General features: G+C 42.3%; 1 protein-coding gene across 1 annotated transcript; it reads right to left on the bottom strand.

The window, feature by feature from the left end:
- Positions 1–2263: 2263 nt before the first annotated feature.
- LOC121180887 (FERM and PDZ domain-containing protein 1) lies at positions 2264–19178 on the bottom strand. The gene is made up of 14 exons (XM_041036568.1): positions 19060–19178; positions 18596–18759; positions 14982–15084; positions 14800–14845; positions 13396–13500; positions 11949–12044; positions 11341–11466; positions 11031–11150; positions 10283–10419; positions 9356–9575; positions 9040–9222; positions 8363–8507; positions 6929–8251; positions 2264–5808 (listed from the first exon to the last, which is right to left on the bottom strand). Exons 1-14 carry the CDS (start codon positions 19176–19178, stop codon positions 2264–2266), a joined length of 6432 nt encoding a protein of 2143 aa, XP_040892502.1.
- Positions 19179–24824: the final 5646 nt, after the last annotated feature.

Below are 24824 nucleotides of genomic sequence, written 5' to 3' on the forward strand. Positions count from 1 at the left end.
CTATTTAAAACATGTGCTTAATTTTTGCAGCTCTGCCTGGAGTGTAAAGGCTCTCTGGCTGTGTAGACTTGTCCCTGTGGCTCTTTGGCTGAATGAGAAAAGAAGTTACAAGTGGATGAGCAATAAAGGAATCCTACAAAGATTGAAACACTTTTTAATGGTGACAATTGAGTATTACTAAGCAAGAGCAGACGTCGTCATTCAGTCATTCACAGACAAAATCCCTGATGAAACAACAATGCATGTTATGGCTTATTACAGCATGCTTCGTGAGCACAGATGATGATTTACAAAAAAGAAAAAAAAAAGACTTTCTGTTATTTGTTTGGGGCAATGTCCACATCGAGATTGTGGCAAAAGTAATTCAGTTTTTCTCTGCTGCAAATTGGGAATAAAGTACAGGAAATTATATTCTGTTAAAGCCAAAGGGAACAAAACACTACAAGTTAACAAATAAAAGTGTTTCACTTGCCATTATAAATATAAACAGAAACACTATTTGCAATATATTGTGTTCCCAGTACTGTAGCGATGAAATTATTTCTGATAACCTTAATGTCTCCAGTGAACATGCAGGTCCAATGTGTGTCAATGCTTTTTTTTATTTTAAGAAACATTCCAAGTGAAAATGCTCCAATACAACAGGTTATCCACAACAATAAGATTCAGTTAAATCAGTGTTGAACATGAGTTTGTGGTCAACGTGTCTTATTTTCCATGAGTTGAGTTGAAGAACTCTAACGAGAGTTTGTCAGAGGATAAATGGATCAGTCTGACTGAGCTGTGTCAGTCAGAGGCTAAAAAAGAATAAATAGAAACAACAGTGCTGCAGACTGTATTCCTGCACTGTTTGGGCTCTGTGCCCATATTCAGTCACAGGTTTATTCTTAGTAGCCAAACTGGAAAATCTGTAGTAATAATGCACTTGGTGTAAGGGACAGTGTAGTCTAAGTCTGCGTAAAGTTCATCCTGACTTGTCCTAAAAGCTCAGACAATGGTGTCCATGTACAATGCCTGAAACTTGAGATTCTTAAAATTCTCCTCAAACTATATAATTACATGCCATAAATATCTGCTGACCCCGTGTCTCCACCTGATCTCATTTAGATGGAGATTCTTGTTCTCGATGGACAAATGTTAGCACTAAGAAAAAAAAAAAACAGCCACATCACCATGCACTGGAGGGTTCAGTGTTTGAGCTGGAGGTGGAGAAAGCAAGTGCTGACAAACAAATGAGAGAAAAGCTAGCAAATCCAAAATGCATGACATTTAGACAAATCATAGCAAACGTCTGTGCAAAACTGAATGTGTAAAGGACTGTACCTCATTCAAATGATTCTGTTATAAAGTCATACAATGCGCATACATCAGCATTCTGCTACTAGATTTATAAAATGGCAAACTTCAGGCTTGACTTGTGTGATCTGATCAAATCATTTCTCACTCTAGTTTTTTTCTTTCTTTCTTTTTTGGTTTTGTAAACAGTGACATTCAAAACAGTCCCAGCTGACAGCCTGGAGAATATAAAGATACAGTATATAAGCATCAGTAAACTGCAGTGTTTCTTATCAGAAGCTCAGAGGACACAAAAAATTTAACACCATCAGTCAGTCAAACAAAAGGCCTGTGTAGGAATGGATGAATCAGAGACTGATTCACTGCATATGAGTGTGTGTGCTTGTGTGTGTGTGTGTGTAAACGGCCCACTACTCTCACACACCACTATTCCTCTGTCTAAAGGTATGCCTGTAAACATTTCCAAATTTCTTCCTTCCTTATCTTTACATTCCTCGCTTGCTCTGACACATTGGAGTAACTCATCAGTTAGATAAAATAATAAATTAATAAATGTAATAGACAACATAGAATACATTCAAGTATATCAGTTCCTCAATACTGGAATGCAAGCAGGTTCTGCTCTTGCAGCTTGCACCACTCTATAGTCTGGTTGTTGCCTGACTGTTTGGTTTGTGGGCTACAGTACATGCACAGCATATAGTCAGTCACCACATGCAGCTCAATGATGTCTGCCCTCGTAACTGGCTCTATGATGTTGAGAGTTTTTGTGATCATTTGAACTGTCGTGGAGCTCCAAGGTAACCGCGCCTCCTGCTTCATTGTCCATTCTAAACACGCCGACTATCCCTGCTCACACTTTGCCCACGTCGCAGCTGTGGGGCTCACTGGTGACACCATATCTCTGAGGCTATACACCACACGTTGTTTGAAGGTCGTTTCAAAGTCTTCAGACGCTGTAGTCTGCTCATAGTGCGGTGAGGGTGCGGAACAGCTGAGTGAGGCAGAAGACGGAGGCGGTGAGTGCAGTGCACTGTTTGGCGAGCAGCTTGGTGCTCAGGTCCTGGCAGCTGCGCTTGCTGCTGGCTCTCTCTGCTGCCAGACAGAAGTCCCTGAATGAGCGGGCCACATCTGCCAGACCTGCAACCGCCTCTGCGTTCCTCCGGTCACACCTGTCGCAACCAGAGAACCAGAGGCATATACCGGCCAACTCCACCAGGGTCCGGAAACTGTCTGCCAGAGAGTGGAGCATTTCCTCTGGGCTCTGTCCAATCCCCACCACCTTCTGGCAGCCTGACATCAGCCGCCGGGCCTCTAACTGGAGCACCCGCTTGTTCTCTGTAAAGTGAGCAGGGCAGGTGTCCCTCGGGTGGCGACCTCCATGACCTGCCTCAGATCGGTCACTACCGCTGCTCTCTAGAATTGAGAGAAGATGGTCCACGTCCACACGGAGTACTTGGAAACCTGCTGGGGGTTCTGGGTAGCGCTGCTGACCTAACCGACTGATAGTGTCCTTGTGCGTTTGTGACAGAAAACAGTCAGAGGTGTCAGACAGCGGTGAGAGGATAGGGCTGAGCTCAGAAGTAGAGGAGGAGAAAAGGATGGAGCGTGGAAAGGAGGGAGAGTGGGTGGAGGAGGTGGAGATAAAGGAGGGGACAGGTGGAGAGGTCATGAGAGGAAGAACTGCTCCGGAAGACTGAGTCACACCACTGCTCTGTGTGCGGCAAGAGAACTCATAGACCGTCAGCTCGTCGTCAAAGCTGTCCCCGCCACTGAAGCAGTTGGTATAGACCGCTGGGCAACCACAAGCGTCCAGTGGTACCTGCATCCCCTCCACAAGTGACTCACATCCAGATGCTAGCACAGAACTGCAGCCAAACTCAGACTTCAACGGTGGGGTAGTCCCAACCTCGGTTGGACTCTTTGTTTGAGATGGATCCTCACAGATCGTAAACACTCTGCAGCCTGAGGAAAGTGTTTTTGTTGAGTCTGAATTCTGCTCTGAAGGTCTACAAAGACCCATCAAAGGCCTGTCTCTACTGGTCCATTTTACTTTCTGTGACTGATTATGAAAAGGAAGCCCTGGCTTATTTAGATTCTGTGTGGTCACCACTATGGGAGGGGGAATGGAAGGTGATTGATTGCTCATTTTATAACCTGGAATGTCCTCGCCTGGTGTTGTGACCATATTTGGCTCTGGAGCAGCTTTTATAGGACCAGGGGTGTCTATCTTCAGGCCTGAAGTATCTCTTTGGAGGCTGTTCACTATGGAGGCTGGAGGTTCTGTTACTGGTCCTGGTGTGTTCTTGATAGGATCAGAGTAGAGAAGCTGATTTTGGTGTTGGGGTTTAGGCTCAGTCTGCACAGGCAATAAAGAGTTTACTTCCTTCACCTCTAAACCTGAATGAAAACTCTTTGCTGAGGTTGTTTCCACAAAAAACTCCCCGTCCACCTCTGATCCTGTAACAGTTGTATCCGAATCGTCTGAATCCACTGTTTCTACAGTGGTGCCCGTTTCAAAATCTATAGTTTGTGTGACATCATGAACGTCTGTAACTTTGATGGTTATCTCAACATCGTTGCTACTGTTGTCCTCAGGAGGACTCTGGGCCACATTCCCCACCCCAGCTTGGTGGAGGGTTTCCTGGGAACGTGATAAATAAAGAGGCAACCTTTGAATCTTCCCCCTGAGTGTTGAGGCAGATAATCGACCCATGATGTTGGGGGAACAGGTCTGGAGGAGGAAGTGAGTTGGAGAAGGAGGGTCTTTGGACACATCATGGATCATGGCTGTGTTAGACTTCACTGTACTGGGACTAGCTAACGTATCTTTAGCTTCAACACTTGGTACGGTGGAATCACTGCTGGGTTTATCTACAATTGGATTCGAGCATGAAGCATCTTCATGTGTCACCTCACTTTTCAATCTGGTACCTGAATTAAATGTCGGAGACGTGATGCTAGTTGCAGCTCCAAGCTTTGCTGTGATAGAGTTTATAGCACGAGTATAATCAGAATTAACTGAATGAATTCTTGAATGAGCTTCAGTGCTGGTTCGAGACTTATTAATCATTTGTGACTCATCTTTACCTGCTGTGGCTGAAATAGATCTGACGCGATGCTCTGAAGCCAAACTCCAGTCATCCTTCTTGTCACTTGAAGTAGAATTTAAGGAAATACTCACGTCGTCATCGTCGAAAACACTGTCAGAGTTGGTGCTGTCGGTACCTTCATCGCTCATAGTCACAGTAGAACTGACCACACCAAGTGCTTCATCTTCATTTGCAGTGGTTGTGATCTCTAAAAGTAATTGTGCTTTGTCTGTGTAATTTTGTTTTGTAAGTGACATCTCCTCAGAAGCAGATAAAGACATTCTGGTCGAGGTTCCCATGGTTTTGCTTCCCTCTTCTTCCCTTACCAAACAGTCACTCTGGGATTTGTTACAAACTGGTACCAGAGGTAGAGGGGATGAGGGCGGAGGGGGTGGTGGTGAGTATGACGGTGGGCTGGACTTGTCACACACATCTTCAAGCATATGTTCCTCTACATATGAGTTCAGCTCTTGGGCAGTTAGATGAGATCCCAAAAAGCCATTACTACCTTTTTTATTCATATCTGTCAAACACGTGGTCGGTGTGTTGGCTCCTGACTGCCTTTCAGCACCTATGGGTGGTCGCTTTGAACTATACTCACTCACCTCTTCTATCACCTCTTCTATCCTCTCTTCTCCCTTGTCTTCCCCTTTACCTTCCTCCTTAGCGATCAAAAACATATGACTGGTGAAAGGCCCGTTCCCTGACACAACTGTTGTCTCCTCCTTCTCTTCCTCCTCTTTCCCCTCATCCATCCCCTCTTGTCCCTCCCCTTCCTCCTTCCCATCACCCCTCCGATCGGCACTCTCCTTGCCATCTGGATCCACCCGGCAGCGAACCACGGTGATGGTAGGAGATGCAGCCTTCACCAGATCTGTGACTGATTTGGACTCCATTGCATCAGGTTCCATCTCCATTTCTTGCTTCCTGGCCCTGGAGGAGGCCTGTGGGTCTCTATTCTGCTCATGAGACCCAAAACCAGAAGGAGAACCTGGTCCATGAGAACGGGCTTTTGACAGGATGGGTTTTGACTCGAGCTGAGCCGGCTCCCCTTCAGAGTGAGTCAGGGAGGAGACAGTAGGGCTGGGATTCTTGGTTTGCTCTGAAGGTTCAGGATCTGAACTCAGCACCTGTGCACCACTGGCTTCTGCCACAAGGTTTTTATGAAGCCTGTTGGAACCCTTTGATTCTGGATCTGGCTCTGGATATGACACCATAGAGGTATAATCAGTCTCCATGAAGGAACGACGCTTGCGAGATCTTTTTCTGAGCTGGAACAACGTTTCTCTGCCTCCTCCTTCCTCCTCTTCTTTTTTGTCTTCCTCTCCTTTTTCAGCTTTCTCTCCATCTGTCACAGAGACTCTGATGTCACTGAGACTGAGTGTGCTGAGGAAGTCCAGCTTCATCTCTGTGCAAATGTCTGCAGGATAGTAAGAAAAGGTTCAGTTAAACATGTTAAAGAAGAAGTGTATGCTAATTCATTTGGAATTTCACTATTACTAATAAGCTATAGTGACACTGGAAAAATTAAATCCTTAGTTGAGGGTTTAATGCTGACATAATATTGTGTTTGGTCATTTTTAAATGTTTTTATTTACATTTAATATTGTCATAGAAATGCTCTGACTGAACACAAGTGAAAGGGTCAGCAGGAATGACATTACACAGTAAAGATTGAGACACAATGTTTGTTATTTGTTGTGAAGTATCACATCTCTTTCAATGTAAGTGATTTTAAAGTAGGGTCGGTGCATTATAATTCAGTAATTTACAAAGCATTTTTACCATTACTATAGAAAGCACAATAAATACTTTCATCATGATGTTTCTGTTTAATTGTGAGTATTCAGAACCTTTACTTAAGTAAAAATACAACAATAATAATACAACAATGTAAGTACTGTGTTACAAGTGAAATTTTTTTCTTTCATTTTTTTTAATTTGACCACTTTGGCCCTCAAACAATCATTTCACTGAATCCATGATGGAACCTGGGGGTCTCAGTGACTCACTTTTTTTCTAAGAGGGTCACAGGACAAAAAGGTTGAGAACAACTCGTTTAATCTTACACTTGTATTTTATTTTATCTGTGAAGTAACTAGTAACCTCACCTGTCAAACAAATGTAGTGAACACTTACTTATACAGTGCTTGAATATTTATACTTAGTTGTTTCTTCCACTGGACTAATACTATAGTATTATCTTTGGACAGTTAAGTGTAATGGATGAAATGCTATATCTCTGAGTGGGAGGGGAAGGTTCCACTGAGCACTACAGCCTCTATAGGCTGATTCTTCATAGCCAGTGGACCACATCCAACATCACTGTTAGATGTGTTTAGAAATGTGGTCTTCTACTTTACATTTCCCCATAATACAATATCGTGTCACTTATGTGAAGTAAAATCTTCAGCCACTAGATGGTAGCAAAAGCAGAATGTACAGCCAATGTTTTCATCACTCTATAGGGCTTGAAAGTGACAGTAAATGCTTGATGACATTTAAATAAGAAGCTCAAAGAACCATAAAAAGTAAAGTACCTCTTGGCACGGCGCCTGAGGTTGGGTCTTCAGGTGATGTGAAGCGATCTCTGGCGTCAAAAAACTCTTCGTCAGAGCTGCTGTCTCCAAAGCCAGGTGGCGGCTGGAGGATGGGGATCGGTTCCAGGCCTTCAGCCTTCTCCTCATGCCCGTCCACTTCCTTCCAACCTTCTCCCTCGTTATGATGCAGGGGGTGAGGAAGGCTGCGAGCGCTGTCAGGGGTGATGTTGGAGCAGAGTTTGTAATAGCAGCGAGCGTCGCTCTGGTCAAAGTTAAACACAAACTCCTTGTGGGAGGAGGGGGGGGATGGGGAAAGGGAGAGTGGATATTCTGTAAAACCACCCTCCCCGCTTACACTTCCTGTTTCACCTGCTCTTCTCACCAAATGGTCCATTTCTTTCAACATTTTCCTCCTCCTCCTTCTCAACTCCTCTTCTTCATCTTCATCATCCTCGCTGGCCTCCGGAGGGCTCGGCAGGAAGTCCACGAGGCGAGAGAGTTCAGCGAAACACAGGGAGCTGTCATCAGAGCAGGGGTTACTTGAACACTTCTGGGTGTGGCAAAGGCTCTGAGAGGTGGAGACAGGTGAGGTGAGCTGAGGATCGGCTCCGTCGCCTGACCTCCTGCAGCCCCCTCCTCCCCTGTCCTGAGTTGTGAAGTGCATGAGGGGGTGGGAATGAGCTGGTGGAGGGGCGAGAAGGTGAGACTGAGCGGGCCTACAAGGGGGAGGGTAGATGTGGGGATGAATTTGTGAGGGAGCATTGGGGTGGCTGGAGGAAGAGGAACACGCTAGCAAGTCGTCTTCCTCCAAAGCATCAAGCGAGTCGCTGGAGGGGCTCGTGAGGACACGAGAGTCACTGTGACAAGAATCTGATGCTTCTGATATGGATGGCTGCTCCTCCGCTGCCTGCGCCTTTTCTCCACCTACAATCTTTCCTTCCGCTCTCATTTTTTCCTGTTCCCTTGAGCCATTGTTTGTTATCTCAATTTGTATTTGTCCACCATCCTGCGCTGGATCAGTCTCCGCCTTGTGCTTGCTGTCTTCATTCTTATCCTCTCTATTCTTATCTGGTGGAGACTTTTCCTTTTCAGTGTCAGCATCCTTTTCTTCCTTTTGTTTTTTATTCTCCCAAGATTTCTCCAACTTTTCTTTGTCATCTTTGTTTCTACTTCTGTCTCTGTCTTTTCTTTTTCTTCCATCTGGATCTGAAGAGGATCTGACGCGAGGGCAGGGCTTCTCGTTGAGAGACACCAGGGCGACTAGTGGTTCCATGTCCAGGTCTGAGGAGTCATCTGAGTCGCTGCCACACCGGGACACGTAACCTGTGAACATGCATGAATATGAAAACAACCACCAGGATCTGAAACTGTCTTTATGGATGCATGGATAATTGTAAGGCTGCATATTGCTGTATATCTATATTTTCCTTGTACCTTCCTCAGCTGACACTCTGTGCTTCTTAAACTCATCTATCCAGGGAAAGATGTTGAGGTTGGGGTCAACAAAAACTCGACAGTACCCTGCTATTAGGCAGGACATATCTTTGGCTGCCACGGACTCCAACAGTAATGTGATGGGCTTTGTGTAAGAGAGAGGAGACAGGATGATATGAAATGAGACAAGGAAAGACAGGGAGTAGAAAAGAGGAGGTACACAAAATAATATAAACGGGTCAGGAAAATAATTCTGAAATATTAAAAAATGAAGAAAGAAAAACATTCAAAAAACTGCTACAATGGCAGGCCATTTTAAATTAATAATTAGCAATATTTTTAAGCTACTAAAGAGGTCTGGCAGGAAGCAGTTTGATTTGTTAGCATCCAGACCTCCAAAGAAGCCAAATCTACCGTGTCCAAACTGTAGGTGCATCAAAAAAACAAACCAAAAAAAACTGATAAATTACAAAACTCTATTTACGTCAATAGAGGCAAAAAATCATAACATATGCTAAATACAGACAAACATCATCAACAAGGAGGTGAGCAAATAATGCTACTTGGTGTTCAACCTTATGTGACCCACCTTTGTAGCAGTGTTAGTAATGATGATTCAGTTACTTTAAAGTAAAAGTTCTTTTGGCCTCAGTGTGTGTGTGGATTCCTGCTCTTACCTTAATGTCCTGCAGGTATATTTTGACCAGGCTGACCTTCTCTGATTCAGGCAGCAGCTCGATGCGTGTGATGCTAGTGAACTCTGTAAGGGCCGACAGGATGCTCAGCTTGTGGTTGACAACCTGACTCACCCCGTACTGCGCCCCCACCAGCAGGGTCACCATCGACTCCCTGTCCTGGAGCTGCAGGGTGAGGGAGGGGTTGTTTAACAGGGAGATGGAGGAGAAGAAATTGTGAAGAAAGTGAAGACTAAAACTTCAACCAACCAAATCTCAGCATTGGTATACATATACAATTAACAGGCCGAATCTCTACCATCATGGTGGCACTGAAGGATTTCCCTCCAAATGACTTGAGATCGCCCAGCTCCTCCAGGTAGTTTATCCGTGTCTGATCGACTGACAGGCCCTTCTGCTTGGGATCGTGCTGCGACTGGCTCTTCTTCATGTGGTAGCCGATGGCCTTCCTGAGATCTTTCTCTCGCATGTTCCTCAACAATGTGGACGACACAAAGTTCTCTATGCCCCAGGTCTTCCTGGAGGAAACACAAACACACAGACTGAGAGGGTCTGTTTGTATGTACAAGACTGTTAGAGAGCTGAACCTGATGTGAGGATATGTGTGTATGAAAGGAACAGCAACCTCCTGAAGACAATAAAATGAATTTAAAATCTTGAAATGTATCACTCTCATCTAAAGAGCTGACTCCAGCTGTAGTATTTCATACATGTTCAGTAAAATTGACCAGGAAATACAGTGTACATTCTAAGTTAAAAGTGTACAGTATGTTTAACAGTCAAAGTATTTAGTGTTAAGACAAAGAGAAACGATTGATTGCAACAATAGAAGTTGCTTATTGCTTCAACTACACTACGTTGAACAGTATTTCATGTCCACAGTGAGGTGCTATAATGGATGTTATTTTCTTTAAGGATCTGGAATATTTCATTTCACTGGGGGTGGCACAGTTGTGCAGTGGTTACCACTGTCGCCTCACAGCAACAAGGTTCTGGAAATGCAAAACAACAACTTAAAATGATATTCTGACTGAACTGATTATAGTATAAAAATTAGCCTAAAACACAGTTCTTGAGCTTTGACTTCATTAATGTCCCTCCAACACAATAGGAACAGCGTGGAACCCAACTTTACTCTGGGATCTGGACTAGGAGTAAGATTTTATGTTAATTACGGTTTAGTTTAGTGGATGTAAATAATGTTTAAAATGTATTTGTGTCTCACGTGATGATCTTCAGGTTGGTCTTTGGTGACAGTCCACAACTCGCCAACCTCTCCTGGATGTGCAGGGCAGCGAGTCGCAAGGCAGTGTTACACCTCATCTCTACTGCAAAGCGCTCCTGCAGGACATCATTCACCCCCTGAGACAAACACATAAAAACGTAAAAACAGTACAAATGGTAAACAAAACAAAACAAAAAAAACATGATTAGAATGAAATAATCTTCCATCCATGGTTTTTTAACTACTGGCAAAAGTATACATAATAACAAGGGGTTGTTATTTAAAAAGGAATGGCTGAAAAGTAAGAAAAAAAAAGAAGAAACAAAACATACTGTGTGTTTTGGTTTTCTTTCATAATGGTGAGCCAAAAGGAGCAGACCGCTTCTTTCATTCATGCAATATGGTGTATTTACAGTTCAGGTTTTTGCTTATTTACTTATTATTTACCCTTATTTTTCCTCATTTAAATCTACAGTAGGAAATGAAGGGCAGGAATAAATCTATGGTGGGATTTAATTTAAAAACTGCACATTTCAAAACAAGCTGAGCTGTCAGCTGATTTACATCATGGTGAAATGTGTCAGTGTGTGGAGTTTGTGGAGGAGTTAGAAATCTTTGCTTCCTAATTTGATTGCTTCCTAATTGTTGATTGAATATGTTGTGACAAGGAAAACAGATTAAAAATGCCGATGTTGGTTATATGAAGAGTTAAGAGTTGCTGCAGCCTGCTGTTAGTTCATCAGTCTACCTGCAGGTAGAGGTACTCGAAGGCTGTGGGATCCTCCTGCAGCAGAGTCTGGAAGTTTTTGGGCATGAAACAAACGCGGAACAGACACCTGTAGTCATGGGCCTCCTTCTTCTGGACCACCTGGAAACACCCCCACATGCACACCTTTCTTCAAATATATTGTATTTTAAAATAAAGTGTATCAATGCAGGTAAAAGCTTAAATACTGTCATAGATTAAACTGACTTCTCAGTGGAGCCATAGTGTAAATATGTAGATTTGAGGAGACATGTCAAATAATTATCATCTGTGTGTATGTGTGTGTGTATACCTGCTGTATCCTCTCTTCATCATGTAGCAGCAGTAGTTTGCTGATGCTGTGCTGCTGCTCCAGCACCAGGGAGAAATGCTCAATACGGCTCAGAGAAAGCTTTTCCTTCAGTGTCATCACAATGTCCTGATGCACACAGAAAATCCCATCTTGAGAGACAATATTTCGTAACATCAGGAAACATATTTGCTGACCTGAGCTGCAGTTTGAAGGGAAGGTTGGAGTGGACAGCAAACCCAGGATTCTGATGTATATCTAATACTGATGAAGGACGAGGGAGTGAGTGATTCACAGCCGTTGTGTTTTTTTTTATATTAGACCATAATTTCAATCCAATTTTGTCTCTGTTATGTGGTTATACTTTAATATGGATTTTACTGCAGGCTTGACACTACATTGCATTAATTCATATTCATAAATTTGATTGGAGGCTCCTTGACATGAGTCATGCATTCATAACATTCGGACCAGTTAGGAAGAAAGCATAAAAAGTGCCTCGGAGTCATCTCTGAGCACCCAACGCTCTATTACAGCTGTTAAGCATCCAGTCTAAGGAAATTTTAAAGTAAGAGTAGATGTCAGTATGGTAGACTATTAATGGAAATTACCTTGACTGTGGTGCTGGGTTCAAATTTGAAGGCCTTGGTCTGCCCGTTCTCCAGATAAACCTTCAGAACGTTAGGCAGGAAGAGCAGCGAGTTACCCTGCAAACCAGAACAGGGTCAGGGTCAGGGTCAGGGGTCAAGGAAGCTGTCAGATGAAAATGTGAGCATCGCAAAAACTGCTGGTTCAAGAGGATTATAAGTAACAGACTTGCAGAGAGACATGAGATGGAAATGGGTGTTTTATTTTTGCCATTTTTTGAGTGTCCTTATGTTTGTGTACGTAACGTTTGGAAACACAGGTACTGGCTATTTTAAAATATCAAATATATCAAATGCATGCTCAGCACATTAAAAATACTTGCAGTAAGAAAGAGAGACGTGAGCCTTGTCTGATTTTCAGCTCCTCTCACGGAGCATTTCCTCGCATCATATCCTCTGGCCTGTTTCTGTCTGCCAGGCTCGTTCACGGTGGTGACTCATCTTTCCCGGCCTCATCCCTGTTCTCTTATGATTTTAGAAAGTGTTTTTCTGTATTGACACTGTGATGTAATGCAACATTGATGTCTGTATGTTTTGAAGTTTAAATGGAGAGCTTTCAAATTTTAGACAACCCCTCTCTTGTCACCCTCCCTCCCATCTCCCATTTCTCTTGTTTTCTCTCCCTTTTAACAATGGCGAACACAGCCCGCCCCCCTCCTCTCTCACTGTCTCTTCTCTATATCCCTCTTCCTCTCTCTGCCTAATCTGACGCTTATTGTCCTGTAATCACAGACATTAGGACTGGAGGATGAGGCAAATATCGATCTGTGTTTTCCCTGTGATTAGTAATGGGCACTCCAGCCTCTGTGGTTGTCCTCATCCAGCTAATTTCACATCCGCTGGCAGGATGGGAACTCTGACAGCAAGGCTTACAGAAGAAAACTGTGTACAGTATGGAATAATACTGACCAATTATAAAACATCACCTTTCATCATGGTGATAAGGTACACCTAGCAATAATAATAATAATAATTTGTGTTGTTGTTTTAACTCTATTAAACGTTTTCCTAATGTTGATGTTGTCTTGTGAAAACCAAAATTAAAGGACCTCTTGACAACTGCCTTTTCCTGTTATCTCAAGCAACCTTGAAAAACAAACAAAAAAAAAGCTACAGACAAAATTTTCTGTAGCAAACGAAAAATAAGTAGAGCTTATAAGGCAGTGTCCAGAACTACTGCATCTAATTGTGACTGAGTGGAATTTATCTGCCAATAAAACTTTCAAAGGAAAAGAAAATTTAAAAGGTCTTCATACCTATTCCCATGCTAGTTGTTAATGCATCTAATGAATATCAGCTATCTCAAGTAATCACTACTACAAATACTAAGACAGCAGTGAAGAGGGGGATGGGGGATCTAAAGCTGGCACTAAAGGTGCCGAACATCTGCACAGCATGTTCTCAGACTCACCTGAGAGTGTCCATTGACTTCCACCTCCTCAGCAAAGCGAACTTTCACAGGGTTGGACCTGAGCTTGGCCCTCTTCTCTGGCGTGATGAAAGATGACTTTGGGCCCTGGGACGAACACAAATCAAACAGTCAGGTTGCCACAGAATGTTTTTTATTATCAATCAGTGCTGAAAATGGTTGAATAAGGTACATTTTCAGTGATACACATGATAGACTGTGAAGATACACAGTCTTCAGTTTTTGCTTTGCATTTACTCAAAGCAGCTATACAGCAATTTAACAACACACACATTATTTTAATGAGTTGAGAGTATTAACTCAGTTGTGTTAGGACAACACTCCTCCAGGCAATAAATTAACTATAAATGTGTGCATACAGTTTTAAAAATGCTAAATTAATGAAGCAATAATAACACTATCTCACAACACAAGCATCCAAATATAGTTTGGGCATTTTGCAGTTCTATCAAGTGATTTACATGTAGGAGATATCCAAGTAACAAACACTGACTCCTTCATTACTGCACAGCCAGCTACAGTTGCTGCACTTAAAGTGCTAGAACCTGTCAAACAATCCTCCTGCTCTTTTATCGCTTTCTGATTAGAATAAAAAACTTCACTTAGGCATGCCTTGGTTCACAACTCTTTTGATGTTTTGTTACCATCAACACGAATAACAGAGATGAATATCTTCTGGGGAATGCTAATAATTCCTTGCAGCTCAGTAATGATTTCTTGGAGGAGCTGTGAGCCATGAATCAGATGTTAAAGGTGCCTCCATCAGCAGAGCTGCTGATGAGAATCACTGAGGAGCAGCCATTTAATTACTGATCTGCTTCACCTGAGCGCAAACACATACGTCATGGATACAGATTGAGATAAACAACCTACACACACACCAATACACAGTAAGCACACACACACACACACATAGATTGAGTGATTAAGACAGAGTGTGTGTCCAAAGGAAGAGTAGTCGATCTGAGTGTGTGGGGGGAGTGTACGAGGCTGTAACAAGTTGCCACTGTTAACACTGATGTAGTGGTGAGACCTTGGTGACAGGATCGTTGTTACCAGTGACACTTGGCCCCAAGCCTCAATGACATGGTGATTAATGGGTTCACTGACAACAGCGTTTTCCAATCCAATGTGTATATAGACACTGTATGTTTATAGTATGCAGTTGTGTGTAGATATACTGCACATGCTTAAGTGTGTGTATTTCTACAACCTAATGAAAATAGGAAACGAGAAACACATTAAGTTCATCTAAAGTGCTGCTGTCAGAGGACCAGCCATTATCCAACTAAGTGTCCATCAGTATAACTTCGTGTGTAAATGTGTGTTTCAGTGGTGTGTATGTGTGTGTCTCTGTGCGTGGTTAGCTGGATATGTTACACTCACCAGCATTGTTCTGAGGACCGTCATTGTCAACGTATCTTGACACTCCCTGAAATAAAAGAAAGGGAAGGTGGTTAGGTTAGACGTGATGTGCGTAACTTAATTGTAAACACTATTCTGTGGTGCTGTACCAATAATAATACAAGTGTGTGTGTGTGTTTGTGAAAGCAGCTGTCGGTGTAGACCTGATTATTTCAGCAGCTTGCTCCGGGGTCAGGTCATCAGCAGCGACGTTATTGATCTTCACAAGCTGGTCGCCAGGGACGAGCCGACCATCTGCAGGACCACCTGCACACACAAAATGTCCTTGTGCTGTCATGCCTGAGGGTGTTCAATTGGTCTGCATTCATACTGCAACTGGGGTTGATGACAGGCAGCAGCTTGTATTCTCGTGAGCTCCTTTCATCTCACACTGATGCATAATTTTTTACACAGCTCTCCAAACCTAACCGTCACACCGCAGGAAGACCAGAAATCCAATCATTGTTTGAGCCACTGTGTACATCTCTGCTGTATTCATTCAGCATTCCAGTCTCCCTTAACTCTTTCCAATTTTTTTACATCATCATCACCAAGTACATGATTAAGGTCTTGCGTAAGAAAAATGAAGGGCTGAATAACCACACTGCATGCCTTACCTCTTATTATCTACATAACTCAGTCAAAAGATGCCTTTAACTTCAAATTATTATTTTTGTTTTTAAGTCACTGTACACCACTGCAGAAGTTGAAGAGCATTTGACATCTGCTCTTAAACTTCTTTTGAATGTCAGCTGTCACCACTACTGATACTGATAATACTGTGCTTATACAGTTGTATTCACTGAAGTATGAAATAACTGGAGGCCAAATCATATTATTTTTGTGTGGTATCACTGGGGCATAAACATGGTCTTTGGCCTGAGTTTCTACCACACTAAGGCTGAATGACAAATCGCTGGTGCATAAATCACATTGTAATTCAAGGCAGTCTGAAATGGGCTCACTGGCAGCAAACCAAAAATTGTGGTTCTGACAGTAGGTAGAGTACATAAGATCATGTTTACTACAGTGCAGATGTTGAACATTACAATGTGTGTAACCTGTGTAAAGAAAGATAAGAGGTCCTTATGCATGTAAATCTATCTATAAACCTGTCCTGGCCTCCACAGAGTATTTTCCACCATCACTTTCCTTAATACTACCATCAATAACATCCTCAGCCTCAGCTAATGTTTTATATACAACATCAAGTAATCATTCACTGTTATTTAATTGTGAAACAAGTCATTGATGTTCCATCCAAAACGAACATGGAAAGATGACACAGGTGACAATGATAGATGATATCTCTGAAAATGCTTTTAAATACAGGAATCATATTTCACTGTCAAGATGCTGCAGCATGTGCCAGAGACAGAGAGAGGGAAAAACTGAGCCAAGGCTCAGTTGGGCCACTGGAGACATGAGCAACAGTGTGTGTGTGTGTGTGTGTGTGTGTGTGACAGGCACAAACAGATGGTGACATAGAGGACTTTAGCCAGACAGGAGAAAGCGAGGTAATCTGCCCCTGGACCTCAGGGGGATTCAGGTCCTCATGGCTCTGCAGCTCAGCAACAAACTGCACTTCAGAGTACAAATATAGGCAGAATATTATATCCAGTATGTATGAGAAGTTTACTGTTTGCCGTTTACATGACTGGCACACACACACATACACACACACACACACACACACACACACACACACACACACACACACACACACACACACACACACCGACAGACACACACCATACAAATAGAAATATCTCCATCCAAAAAAACATCTTTCTAAATGGGAGCTCTAATCTGTTCATATATATTCAGTTTTTAATTATTTATATGGAATGACTACAAGAGTGAGAAGATCAATTTTATTGATTGGTCTAAAAAAACTGAAACTGATTTTGGAACTTTTTCTCTGTCCACTGTTTTAGTTGAATACATTGTAAGATTTAGGAATGTGTTTAATATATATTTGTTTATCTTTATTGATGATGATTACTTGTGTTGTGTGCCTATTGTCTCTTCAGATTAATACCTCAATGCCTGAACCCCAACCGTCTATTACTGGCAAAGCAATACGATTCAACAAACACTGAATACAAACCCATATCACTGTGGACATTATAAACTTTACCATCAAAAATATGACAGGAGTCATATTTTATCAGGCTATTAATCCTAAACTGAGTGAGGACTTTGTGAGCTGTGAGTATGTTATATTCAAGATAGTGTGAAGGAGTCTGTTTTTGGAGAGCTAGTGAGGGACGGTATATGACTGCAAAGCACTGTAAACCTGTGAGCACACCAGAATTTGGCAAACCTTGTATTCATAAGTTTTACATTTTGCCCAGTTGGGTGTGCAGTGAGGTGACACCACCTGCTGGTACTGACAATATTTCCCTGTAGGTTTAATTTGTTCAGAGGACTTGACACCCCAAATCACACCCCTAACGCCAACCATACCCATGTATTGTATGACAGAAAGCACATTAGGCATTTGATTGGAAGAGGGTCTTGGGGACAGTATAAAGCCTAGGAGGAAGTGCTGCCTGAAAGCCTCAATTAAGGGATGAGAACTCCCTCTTCCTTGAGAAGATCTTTCTTTGTTTTGCCTCCTCAATATGCCATAAAGATGCTTTGCACACACACACACACACACACACACACAAACCATGCACACCACATCAGTGCCACAGTACGTTTCCTCTGTTAATGTGATTTTGTGTGCATGTATGCTGTATCAGCCTCCCTCGGAGGTTCCACTTCTCACAGTTTGTTTTGTTCGCTGGCCAGAGGCCTGCAGTGGTCTGGCACAGCTCCACCATTTCATTTGCTGAGGAAGCCTATTCTATACAAAATAAGAGCCCTGTTCTCCAGACAACAGGGAGGATGAGGTGAAAAAATGTTCTGTTCCTGAAAGAAGAGAATATATTTCAATTGCAAAATAAATAAAAAATGTATTTAGGTGGGTTAAATAGACACTGAGATGAGCAAGTTCAACAAGTTCATCTCAGAGCTCTGGTTCAGTTAATTTGATTAGAGGGAATTACTTTAGTAATAATGCTTCACATCTCTTGTTGCTACAGTATGCTCAAGCATCAGTCCTGCATATCTGCCAGTACTGATCCACAGGGAGAGACCTCTCTACTGGCTCCTCACCAGGCTACATAAATTTCTGCTGTGGCTATGGAGACACAACTTCCTCTTTCCCTGGCCTACTCTCCCTTCACTTGGGTGGACAGGCTATTGCAGGGCAGCTCTCTGGGGCGCTCAAGTGAACAGTAGCAGCTGTGCCTGTTGGGCTGGAGGTACTGACAAAGCAGACCAAAACACTGCAGACCCTGCCAATAGAAACTGGCTCTTGGCAAGTAGAATGGGATCTCAGTGGGAGAAGGAGTCAGAGCTGGTGGAGAGGTACCAAGCAGACATAGCTCAATCAAACATGCAGCGTCAGCTGTGAAACCAAACTGAGATACTGAGTAATACTCTAGTAATACTCTGTGTCATCTACTCCTGAGTTGTCTAGGGTAAGTGCTGCATTGGGTTTGGGGACTTACAATATCTGTGTATAGAAGAGCCATGTATAAACAGGACATTTGTTTGTGCATAAAATCAGATCACTGTGATTCAAAGTTCAGTCATCAGCTTCATAAATGTTCCCTCAGAACACAGTGAGGTGAAGGAGGAGCTGAGTTGTCCAACGCAGTATTTTCTCTTTACAAATTTACAACTGTAGATCTTGTGATCTTACGTTTTATAAATCGCATCATACCTGGGGTGACTTCCTGTACCAGGATGGGGGCTTGGGAGGAGAGAGTGAGGCCATGAGAGTTGAGGGTTGGGTCCCGTGGAATCTGAACATTAAAGCGGAAAGGGTAATTCCTCTGATCAGCGCCACTCGACTCTGCCGTCTTCCCGTCCGCTGCAACCCGGTCTCTGAAGAGGAGCAAGTGGACAGAAAAAAAACCCCTATAAATTCTGAAGGACATCTTTCCACAATATTTCCAATTCTGTGGTGAACAACTTCATATTTGTATATATTACAAAAACAAGGAGAAAAAGAATACGCACAATAGACAGTAGTAAAACAAATGGAAATATCTAATTCAAATGGTTTAGCGGGTCACTGCTGATCTCCATATTTTCACATATTTTAGACTCCTCAAGTCCAGCAACACACAGGTCAGATGACATGGACAATGTGACTAATGAATCTGAATAAGAGCAGAGGTTCACCTGCTCAGAGAGTGAGACCTGCTGCCTAAGTCTCGGGACCGTCTCAGCCATCGTCCCACCACTTGCTCCACCCGGCTGGTCCTACGGGATGGCGAGCGGCTCCTGTCCTGCGCCTCCATTTACCTGGCATGGGAGAAAAGGTCAAAGGAGTCATACATGCTGTATAACTGGCTCCACGTTAACGACAGACAGTCGTGTTATGTAATGAAATAAATTGTGAAAGAATCCAACCAGGAACAGAAGCCAATCAATCGTTCAAAGTGTAAACTCCAACACCATCAGACATTTACAGTCAGATTACAACATGCGGTTTTAAGAAGCTGCAAATTGCAGAGACATAGCACACACACACACACACACACACACACACTCACACTCGCACATCAGGCTTGGCAGCAGGACCTCAGTGATGATGTCACTTGTGGTTTCATGCAGCAAAACAGGCTCTTAGCCTGAGTCATCAGCCAGCTGCTAAAATCTCAATAAACATCAACATCAATAGTCGCTAATTTCCAATAACGATGGCGTCTCCCTTAAATGGGTCCCTGTTGTGTTTGCTATGTGATACGGTGGTTGTCATAAGTGATTGTTGACAGGCCGTGGTGGCTGGTGAGATGGCTGTAATGGGCATGGGTTTAGTTAGGCTAATGCATGGGCCTACAGTAGCGGGTTGATGGGTCCTTGTGGAACTGGAAAAATTTTAGATCATGCCATATCAGCTTACATACACATCCACGCTTGTAAAGGCCTACAGATGTGAGCAAATGTTACCCTTGACTCCTTTGTGGATTTTCATCATCTGTCCACACTGACTATGATGCGACTACCCTTAAGCGTGATTACACTGTACGAGATGGAGGACTAATCTACTGTTCCTGTTTTGGGTAAAAATGCTTTCAAAAGTACAGAGAAGGCAAATATGAAGCTTCACCAGCCTGAGTTAGAAAATTTATTTTGTGTTCCAATCCCAAGACCATTAAGACCCCAAACGACCATGCGGGCCATCTGGCCCTACCCTCGTATACGACCCATGGGAGCGTTGCTACAGGTGTAGCCTCATGGTCAGAATGGACAGGAGGGATGATTACAGCAACCAGAAACACTTCCACTTTATATGAAGGCACACAAGTGTTATATTCATATAAAAAATGGAAGCTACCCTTTAAATACAAACTTACCTGTCTTAACACCAAATATACAATTAATAATATATGTTGTGGTAAGGAAGGTAAGGAGCTCATAAATCAAAACTCTTCACAGAGAATGTTTAATAGTGCATCACTTGCCAAATGTTGGCAGCTTTCAGGTTTTTGTTTATTGAGCAAACTAGCACAGGCACATCAAAAGGCCTATACATTAGAAGGAATACTAGAATAGTAGATACTCTCCCGTTCACCCATCACACACACACACACACACACACACCTACACACACACACACACACACACACACATTTACCCAAAACCTTCCTCCCAGATGACTCAGGCAGTCATTAGACGATACCTAATACCCCTTTCACATCATCAAAGGCTGAATCTACTAGACTGTGACTGGGTAACAGATACTCTGGTAGTGAGCATTCATGTAGAATCATCTTTCTGTGAATGACAGATGGAAAGGAAAGAGAGTGAATGAGCAAGTGAACAAATGAATGAATGATTCATTTATTTCAGGAATTAATTAATCACACAGTAGGAGGATGGTGAAATCCATGGAGAAAAACGGAGTGATTGGACAGATGGATGATAATTGAGAAATTTATGAATGAAAGAATGAATAACAGGATGAAAATATAAATGGATGGATGAGACAGGGCTCCACAAGCAGCAGAGTTGTTGTTGGAAAAACTCTTGTAGAAAGGGTAATAATCAGAGGGATGGATGAATCCATGAACACATTTATGGACTGACTGAATGAGTGATTGAGTGAATGATCTCAGCAGGCCTGCTGTGTCCCTCAGTGAGCAGCTGCAGGAAGGAATCTCCCCCAGAAGGATGTTGCTGATGATGGGCATTAGCGCTATCCATTAGAGGAAACAAGAGGGAGAGCAGGAGAGGAGAGGAGGGGAGAGGAGGGGAGAGGAGGGGAGAGGAGGAGTTAGGTGTCTGAACAAAAAAAGTAAGGTGTCCAGAGCATCATCAGCTACAGTATGATGTGCCAAAGCACAGGAAGCTGAATGAGAGGACACAAAATAGACAAGTGTGATAGAAGGAGAGAAAGGAGGAGGGCTTAGTGATGAAAGCAGTGAGTGACACAGCCAGACAGCAATGTCTCCTGGGGGATCTTGAGTCATAAGCACATTATCCATCCATCTGTCTGTGAATACTCCTCTCCCGCTTCTCTCTCTCTCTCTCTCTCTCTCTCTCTTCCTTTTCATCCTATCGGCCCCTCACTTCTCACTCTTCCATATCTCACCCTTCCTGTTTGCTCTGCTTGCAGTATATCACTTCTCAAGTTACAGAGACACAATGCAGTGTGCTCGGGTTTGTTAGGGTCAAAATAATCCAACCAGCTCACCAGCATGGTGATCTCACAGGGGAAATGGATACATACACAAATATAAAGAAAACCTTACAGCCCCTGAAGCTCTGAAATCGTAGATTTCTAGAGACTATCCTTCTAGAAGTGGATAATCGAGGTTGGTTTACGGCCAAATGTCTGTGCATTTCAAATGTCAAACACTGAGACAAAGCCTTTATGCACGGTCAATCCCCTCTAATCCCATAAACATGTTTTCCTTCCTAAGTGGCTTTGATTGACTATACTGATGAAGTACTAGCCCAGCAGTCTGATCAAATCATGTCTGGTAAAGCAGTGTTGAGAATGCACGGCAATTCCCCTTTTGCAACCACAGCGTTCAAGGTAAGAGATGGAGACAGGAAGTGTTGCTAGATTTTATTTTTAAAGGTGTAACGTTAGATGATGCTGAGAATATCATACTCTACTTCCTTCTCACATCAATCACAAGACACAGCACAATTCTCAGCCTTATACTTCATAATGTAATGATTGGATTTTAAGCATTTTCTCTTTCCCCTGTACTTATTATTATCCATTTGCAATAAGAGATGCATGAGTCATGAAACAGAATCTGGAAAAGAAGGCTTGTGACACCTTGATTACTTTCACACCTGTATTTACCTGCAGTCACCAGACCAAAGAGCAAAGCACTGTTTTCTGTTCTGTTTTCACTCTTCACACTGACCTAGTACTAACAAAGTTATAAAAAAAAATTGAGGTTTTTATAACTGGTTGTGCACATTATTAGTCAGCAACTGCAACTGGACCTCAAATTTGTTAAATAATGATGGACAAGACAGACATAACAAGACAGAGAGCACCCTATGCCCCAAACTAATGCTCTGCTCAACTGAATCATCTTTCAGGCCCAACATTTGGGGAAACACACTTTATTTGTCCTGTTGCTCAGGAGCAGATCTCTAAAATCAGGACATGTTTAGCTCAGTCAAAAGTAAAAGCAAAAAAAAAGAGCTGTTGATATGTGTTGCACTTTGCTGGACAACATAACAATTTATATATTATATTCTTTATTATTCTGTGCCATAAATTCTGTGCCTACATATAACATGTATGTAGAAAAAAACAGAGCTTTAATACAACCTTTTTGGACTGAATCAGTATCTACTTCTGAACCCCCACCATATGTTAACCAGTTCAGTTTAAAAGCCTAAAATTATTCAAAAAAGACCATAAATTCTACATGACTTGCTGCCAGGTACTTGCACTACCTAGTGACCTGGATGTTGTTGCTGGTAGAGTTACAACACAGAACCAATCTAAGTTCAAGTCCACTGAATCATGATTCAGGTCAAATCTACACATCTCACTTTTTCAGTGAGATACAATGTGAACACACTGTGAAAGTGTTAAAGAGACAGGCCAGTTAGAGATTTTATCTTATGTTGAGACAGCAAACAAGTGTATTTCCCTAAATGTCCTGAACATCTGTTACTTTGACATATTGTTCATTTAGTTTGTCTGGCAAAATAAAAGCTACTGGAAAAAAAGGCTTTTCCCACAGATCCTTGGATTTCATCTAGATAATCATCTGTTGTCTCTTCTTTTCACATGAATGTTTTGCTGCTATCCCACTATTCACCATGCAATCCCTTGCTTGTGTGTCCCTCTCTTTCTATTAGATTACTGTTTAGATGTGGGAGGAATCATATTTCTCACGTTTGTTTGTTTCTCTGTGCTTCTAACAACTGCAAAGAGAATACTGCCGTTGTGTTAGAAGCACAGAGAAACTAATTTCTTGCTATGCCATCAAATAATTTTATACATCATTGTTGATTTCCAACTTTGTATTGATTTTGTAATGAGAGGGTAAATTTTGTATCTATTTTACTTTACTGATGATTAGTTTTAGCTACTCGCAGCAATGCCAACAACACTTCCTTTTCTACACCTGCTTTGGTGCATAGTGAGTTACCAAAATACCAAACGGGTGTGGTGTAGCCTGGTGTTCCTCCAATCAAACCAGGAAAGTTGTTAACACGGTGTGAAGAACCACCTCTGTTAACAATTTTCATCCAGACACAAGACGGTGAAGCAGAGGTTCTGTGCTCTGCTTTATAATTACCCTCCGATCAGTCATCAGTCAGCTGTCACAGACCTACTGAGAAAATGCACAGCTATAATAAGAGTAAAATATGAGCCGAGCTGGATCATATCTTGCTTTGATCCATCTTCAACTTGATTCGAACCATACTGGGTAAAACTTGGTGATGGTGATGATTTCAGCCTGCCGTTTGACCTGCAGTGCTGCTTGTACCTCTCTGCTTATTCTCACACACCCTCACCTGATTGTAACTGACTGAGCTGTTCTGTTTGCCTCTGTGTTTTCAAATATCTAAAACTCACAAACTTTTCTTTTTACCCAACATTATGATTTACATAATACAAAATAAATACTGACATGATAATCATATTTCATCAGATTTAAGCATGGGCAGGCTTTTTTGTTGGCACATCTCTCCTATAAAACTGCTGAAGGAAACCTTAATGTCATCTGCCAGAAATGTTGTTTTTTTTCCTTTGGTGCTGAGACTAGGGCTGGGCAGTACAACAAATACTGCAGAGAAATACACACACGCTCACAAGCAGACTAATGGGGTTGCAGCAGCTCGTATAGATTATCCCCTGCTGCCCACACTTACGCTCTCTCTTGTACATTCATTCATTCACGTTGACACCCGCTCTCCCTCTGTCCATATTCTTCTCTGTGTCTTTGTAGTTCACACATTTCCAGTTTTACTGATGCATCATATAGTTCGTGCTAGTTTATGGCCTGGACAACAGTGACAGTGGGAGCACACACAGCTGGCATTAAGAGACTCAGAGGGTGGGGCTAATTAAAAATGATGAGCAGCGCAGGTTATCCTTCCATTACCAGCCATGTAAGTTATCATGACTCTAATCACAGTTTAACTGACTTTTATTTAAGATATGGCAGATTGTTTTTTGCCACTAAGATCTAATCAGTTCATATTTATCTCAGGCTTCTGACAGAAATCTGAGGTTAAAACACTCATCATATTGAAATTAGAATATGTCTCTCCTATGCTGAAAGTTCTGCATTTTGTTACTGAAGTGGCCTTTATAACCAATTACAACAGATGTATTGCCGTAGCAAAGGTCATTTCTCAACATATACTTGATGAATTTGCACAAAATATTGTACAGACATTCATGGTTTCCAGATGATGCCACATTAATGACTTTGGTGATGTAACTTTTCCCA

Source organism: Toxotes jaculatrix, chromosome 4, assembly GCF_017976425.1.
Source record: "Toxotes jaculatrix isolate fToxJac2 chromosome 4, fToxJac2.pri, whole genome shotgun sequence".
Lineage (NCBI taxonomy): Eukaryota > Metazoa > Chordata > Actinopteri > Toxotidae > Toxotes > Toxotes jaculatrix.

Bases quoted from the DNA above. Each gene is read 5' to 3' on its own strand.
- LOC121180887 (XM_041036568.1), bottom strand. From the start codon at position 19,178: ATGGAGGCGCAGGACAGGAGCCGCTCGCCATCCCGTAGGACCAGCCGG. The intron at 11,467-11,948 runs GTAATTTCCATT...TGTGTGCATCAG, and splicing joins AACCCAGCACCACAGTCAAG to GACATTGTGATGACACTGAA. The intron at 9,576-10,282 runs GTGAGACACAAA...TGTTTCCTCCAG, and splicing joins ACCAACCTGAAGATCATCAC to GAAGACCTGGGGCATAGAGA.